At 44.3% G+C, this 5977-nt stretch overlaps 1 protein-coding gene across 1 annotated transcript; it reads right to left on the bottom strand.

Annotated features, from left to right (window-relative positions):
• Positions 1 to 594: 594 nt before the first annotated feature.
• LOC122037609 (60S ribosomal protein L5, mitochondrial-like) lies at positions 595 to 5094 on the bottom strand. The gene has a single exon (XM_042597133.1). It carries the CDS (start codon positions 1337 to 1339, stop codon positions 731 to 733), a length of 609 nt encoding a protein of 202 aa, XP_042453067.1. The 5' UTR covers positions 1340 to 5094; the 3' UTR covers positions 595 to 730.
• Between the last annotated feature and the right edge of the window lie 883 nt (positions 5095 to 5977).

The raw sequence follows: 5977 nt of genomic DNA, 5'->3' as shown, positions 1-5977 counted from the left end.
AACGAAACGAAGATTCTTTTGGTCTTTCTCATTCGGAACTTGGTTGTATTAGTAAGCGGGCCCACACCCAGACTCTGACTTCAGGCTCAGCACGTAGGCGTGAACATGAACAAGAGTTCTCTTACAAAAAAAGAATTGTTAATAGTGGTCGATCCCTCGGGAGTGACATGAGTGACTTTAGATCTTGTTCACGCGGTGATCTTATATCTTTCCAAGAGTACTACCCTGTACGAAGTCTATGTCTGGGGAGACAGGTGCGGTAGAGAGGTCCCCCACTTCGATTCCCGTCCCGTTAGCATCTCCGATCCGAGAGTTGGGATGACTCCGTTAGGTCTTTTCGGTCCGGAGCCGGACGGGACCTAGAACCCTTGTGGACCAGCAGCAGAGCTCACCTTTGTTCTATTGGTTTGGTGGTTGCTACCAAGACGATTTCTTTATGCCCATCAAAGGACCTCGAGATGCTAATCCACGAAAAACAATACGAGAAATTCTAAAGAACTTATATACGGAACGAGGGCGACCCGTGGAAATACATCGGTTTCTTACTCGTGCAAAGGAACTCTTTCTTGGCAACTTGGACAACTTATAATGATGTTTGTCCCGCATATCAGACGGAAGATCGGAATCTTTACAAAAGGCTTTATAAAGCTTTCGTCTCAATTCATATTTAGCCGCAAGCAATCTACGTTTGTGATCTCGTATATTTCGCTTCTCCGACATCTTTCTTATCTTACTGAGTTTCCCCCTCATCTTTTTGCAAAAAGCCGCTCCACGGTGGTAAAGTCTCATCTTTTGTGTTGGCCGAAGTCACAATAGTCACAATGAACCCTCGAATATGCTCGAAGATCTCGAAAGAATCTTCCAGTTCCGGGGAGAATAAGCTAAACTCCCTTTCCATCGAGAATTTTATGGGGTTTTCCCGTATTTCGACCGGAGAATCTAACATAGACATTACTGTCGAGATTCTGACCAAAAAATGAGACATTCCATGCCCTCGGAGAGCGCTTTGTCGTGCAAAGTCACTGACATATCCAGTGTCTTTTTCGGACCCCAAGAATAGATTGGATCGAAACCACTTTCCTGCTTGGAAATAAGGGCCCGTCTGTATGAATCTCTGACCGCGCGGAATCTCCATAGCTAATTTTCCAAATTGGATTCTGGTTGGTACTAATCTTATTTCAAACGATCCAGGAACTTCCATAACGTTGGCGTGATTCGGTTTGAGCAACGGATCCTGACGTGATACATCTTCGTAATGAAAAAGGAGTTCCAACATCATGATGAGTTGGCTTTGTAGTAGAGTCAAGGGTGAAATCCGCTTGTATAATTGACGAAACATCTTTACGAGACCTACACCATTTTAGAGCAATTCCAATTATATGTGGCTAGTGACCCGGAGCAGCGGATATCGACTGTCTCCCGAACATCGTGATGAGGTCAAAATGCACTAAAGCCCCAATTCCATCGAGTGATCCAAAGTATGCCAAAAATCAGTAGTAAGCCAAAAATCGCACGAACAAAGAATTTGCGGTCCCTCCCGGAATTCAAAATACAATAGAGGGTGAGACCGTACACCTCTCACGGGGCGATCCCTTCCTGAGTTGAACCTTAGAGGGTGGGATCGTTCACCTCTCACGGGCAGACCTTGTTAGGCGGTTCCGATACCAGTTTTGTGTTGTTGTTTTCATGGTTGTAGTTAGTGTGGTTATTTATGCAAGAAATTTGAGAGGGTTTGAGACCCTGGGCCCATAAAGACTTTTGGAGAGGGTTTGACACCCTATCAGCACCTCATTTGCAGGAGAGCTCAAAGTCACTGTGGGATAAGACAAGCCAGAGAACTCCAAAGTCACTGCCGCGAACAAGAGACTACCCAAAAAGTACTTATATTATTACATACTTTACGGGTCGGTCTGTAAAGTTTCTTCGCAACTCTGTCCGGTCTGTCCTTAGAGTCTGACTGAAGCTTTCGCTGTCAGCTCATTCACATTCGCAGCAGATTACAGTATTGCGTGAATGGGTAGAGATTCAAAACTACTCGACGAAAAGGTACTGACTTGAAACTTGAAAACCGAGCCATCGTCAGATGCAAAAGTTCAAAGAATTAAACTTTTGTTCAGCTCTTCAAATACTGCTGATGGTTTTTTAGGCGACTATCGTCTCACCTATCTATATCCAGTGGGTACACTTCCCTTACGTTCAGCTCTTCGCCCCTATGGTCGAGCCCTAATAGTACGGCCCTCAGTTTGATTTGATTGAACGCTGGTGCCATTCTTTTTATTGAACGCTGGTGCCATTCTTTTGATCCGAGAGTGGAATAGTAGCATGTGTAAAGCATATAGTATTTTGACTTGCACTTCTTCTTTGATCTCCCTTCCTTAAGTTGACTTAAGAGCTTGAATGAAATCTCTTAGGCGTACGTTGCTATAAAGTGTATTTCTAGGCGGGACCGCAGTCCACAATATGCGAAGCTCGGAAGGGCGGTCTCGAGCGTATTACTTGAGTTCAAGAACGTGGTCTTCTCATGTAGAGGTACGAGCGATAGCGACGTGAAGATGCATTCTTACTATACGCTCATATTCATATCAAGAAAAAGAGACAAGCCTATGCGAACGAGTACTTATAGGTGCCTAGCCCACTCAACTATTCTTTCAGTCAGGTTCGGAAGAGCTTCAACTACAGCTGCAACTGGAACGGACTCTATAAGACCCAAGAACAACAGGAGAAGAACAGCAGCACCAAAAGCAAAGAAAGGACATTCACAACAGCATATGTTTTCTTTCCGAACGCTCCCTTGTTGTTGAAGGTTTTCACTCCAGAACTCGGAAGGGCACAGACTGAGGGGTACCTGCTTTCAATAAGATGAGTATTAAGTCCCTACCTTATAGGAATTCCCTTGAACCTAGATCCCGTACGGTCGGAATTAGGTAAGGTCAGCTCCTATTCAAGAGCAGCCGGGAAAGGAAAGATAAAAGAACCGGACTCGGGAGAGGGACGAAGAATGAATGGTTTCAAGGGGGAGCTCCGATAACTGGTTCTGAAGAGCAGCTCTACCAAACCAAGCAGCAGCCGATCATAGCATTGCCTTCTCTAATATGGTTTCAAGTTCGGGACTAATAGAAAGAGTTATTTAAGTTCATGCTTTTGAGTTCATGCAATGTGAGTTCATTATTATATGCCTAAAACAACTAAGGAAGGCAAGGCCTAGATAATTCTTTCTCAGCCGGGGCGCAATGAAGAGGCAAATGAACCTCTCATTCTCTTGGGGACCAGCAACTAAATGACATAAGTCCCGGACTCAAACACCTATGAAACTACTATTGAAGCTACTTAAGCAACCGGAAGAGATTCAACTCATTCAAGCTACCATCATTCAAGGTGCGTAGCCATTCAAGGCAATTTCTTTGTCCAGCCGAATGATGACTCAATCTTCCATTTTGATGAACCAGTTCTTTCGAGAATGTTTGAGAACCCAATGAGGACTGAGGACCCTCTTTTCTGTCTTTTCCTCTTTACTTGACTCTCAAAAGATGGGGGGCGCCTTCAAAGTATATTAGAGATCCATGAGATACTGGAGGCGAACGAGCGACATAGAATGAGTGCTTGTCAAACGAGGGCCGAGGTCACGACGGGGGAAGATCTTGCTTCAGGTCATCCACATATCGCGTACTTACCTTTGAAGACTCCGAGAAAGATGATGATTCGTCAGTGAGAATGGAAAGAGCAAGAGAGCTGATGAGGTCACATAGGAGGAAAGAGAGAGAACCCATGATAGGGCAACCATCTAAAGAAATGATCCCTAGGCTACAAAGCAGCAAACGTCCACCAGAACGGCAAGTGCGTGACTATTACTAGCGAACGTAGGCATCAGCCGCGTTCCCTTAGCTTTGATATAAGAGGCATAAACGTTTGAACGTCGAACCATGAACCAGGCCCACGTCGCAATTTCATCGTACCGCAGTCGTTCATGGCATATAGTCGTATAAATGTTCCTTTGGGGAAAGACCATTGTATACTTTTTTTTGGCGTTGAAAATACCGCTGATGGGTTAGGGTGGGCTGAGCTTTTTCGATCTACTTTCATTCAAGAACTAAGTTAACTCATTACTAGGGGCGAGTGAGAAAATGTTAGACGCGGCTAATCTTTATATACCTAACCATTCTTCTTATATAATGTAATGAATCGAATGCGACAACAGAGTGACGTGATTCTACTTATACTTATCTTCTCTTGATAGGGGCGAGTGAAACGACGGATGGTAGACTAAGGACTAAGACGGACGAACAGAGTGACGTCATCCTATACTTAACCTGAGAGGGACGAGGGAAATGACTTATCAACTCGAATTTGGTTTTCGGACTCTGGATGGAAGGAAAGGTACGAGCGGCAGCGACGTCGACGTGATTGAACTTTCCAAGTCAAACTCGAAAGCCAGTTTGAGTCTTTTTTAGGACAATAGGTATAGATTGAATTGAGGAACGAGAGATGAGAGTTCATGAAAAGAGTTTAATTAGAAGATAGCGTTTGGGACTCAACAAGAATAACAAGAGCTACATCTGCCTAAGCTGCCGAAAGATGATTCTAGTCATTACGCCCCGAACTCCCGAACTCTTAGCCGTCTTATCTTATATTATATGAAGCAGATGCCCGGGATACAGGTTCAGGAGAGGAGATCACTTACTACTTGTACTCGTTCAGGACGGGCAAATACCTTTCTAATGCTGCTGCGCGTCATTCTCATTCGCTCCAGCTGTTTGAAGTCAGCCAGTTCCATTCTTTATCCCCGGGAGCCTACACCCATTTCGCTTTACATTGGGTCATTTTTCTACTATAATCTAAATTACCTTAAGAAGTCGCCCTTCCTAACAAATATCTAATATTAAGTATGGGTTCTGCTGGCTCTTTTTGAATTGTTTTCATTGAAAGTACTCTGTAAATAATCCCTTAGGACAGCAAGAGTGATAGCTAGGGTAAGGGTCAGAATGAAATCATACTAGCTCTACCGGGAAGGAAGTTTGAGTTTCTGTCTTTTCCTTCACGTCGCGATTCATTCAAATATTGCTCGTCCACGTCGTTATCACTCTCACTCTCAGCAACAACAGGTCGTGAATGGACCAGCAGCAACTACGTCTAATAAACATATAAGTAAGTAGTGGTTCATGGTATTGAACCAAGGCAAGGAGCAGCAGTCGAATAGATTCATAGCATTGTATACCTACGTCGTTCATGTTTCCAGTATTACAAAACTACTCGACAAAATACTGCTGATGGAAAGGGCCATTCACTCTTTTGGAATGAACCTAGAACTCATTTTGAACCTGTTGGTCGAGCTACAAGGATCAAAACAACTGGAATGGACTTACACCCTTTATCCTATGAAAGAGATAGGGAATCGGAATCCGAACGCTCACAAAAGGAGTTGGTGAACTCGGACTCGGATGAACTCAACCAACTAGTCCACGTCGCTATAATAATAATAATCGCTCGTCCCCATCAGGTATTTTACAGCGTGAATGGATTCAAAACGTATACTGATCTTACCCTTCCCTTCGTCTTTCTTCTCAGCTCTTCGCCCCACAGCAACAGTCGTAAATGGCTCAACGGCCATTTACTCTTACCTTTACAATATTAGTCGAGCATATCTAAATCTACAATCCCCCTTCCCTTCGTTCAGCTCTTCGCCCCTCGCCCTTCGGGCGAGCTCAATCGGTTGATTCCCAAAAGTAATGATGGTATTGCGCTGCCTCTATTCCCCGTCGGCCCACAGCAACAGTCGTAAATGGCTTTAGGCCATTTACTCTTACCTTATCAATATTAGTCGAGCATATCTAAAGATACCCTTCCCTTACGTTCAGCTCTTCGCCCCTCTCGCATACGCTCGAGCTCTATCTGTCTCCTACTATCGACCTTACGGTCGCTGGCTCAATACTCTTTTAGTCGCCCAAAGCAACAGTCGTAAATGGCTTTAGGCCATTTACTC

The sequence above is a fragment of the Zingiber officinale genome, unplaced genomic scaffold, assembly GCF_018446385.1.
Source record: "Zingiber officinale cultivar Zhangliang unplaced genomic scaffold, Zo_v1.1 ctg68, whole genome shotgun sequence".
Lineage (NCBI taxonomy): Eukaryota > Viridiplantae > Streptophyta > Magnoliopsida > Zingiberales > Zingiberaceae > Zingiber > Zingiber officinale.
Note: the sequence above shows the minus strand (reverse complement) of the source record. Positions and strands in the feature narration are given on the sequence as shown.

Coding starts and splice junctions, on each gene's coding strand:
- LOC122037609 (XM_042597133.1), bottom strand. CDS start 1,339: ATGTTTCGTCAATTATACAAGCGGATTTCACCCTTGACTCTACTACAA.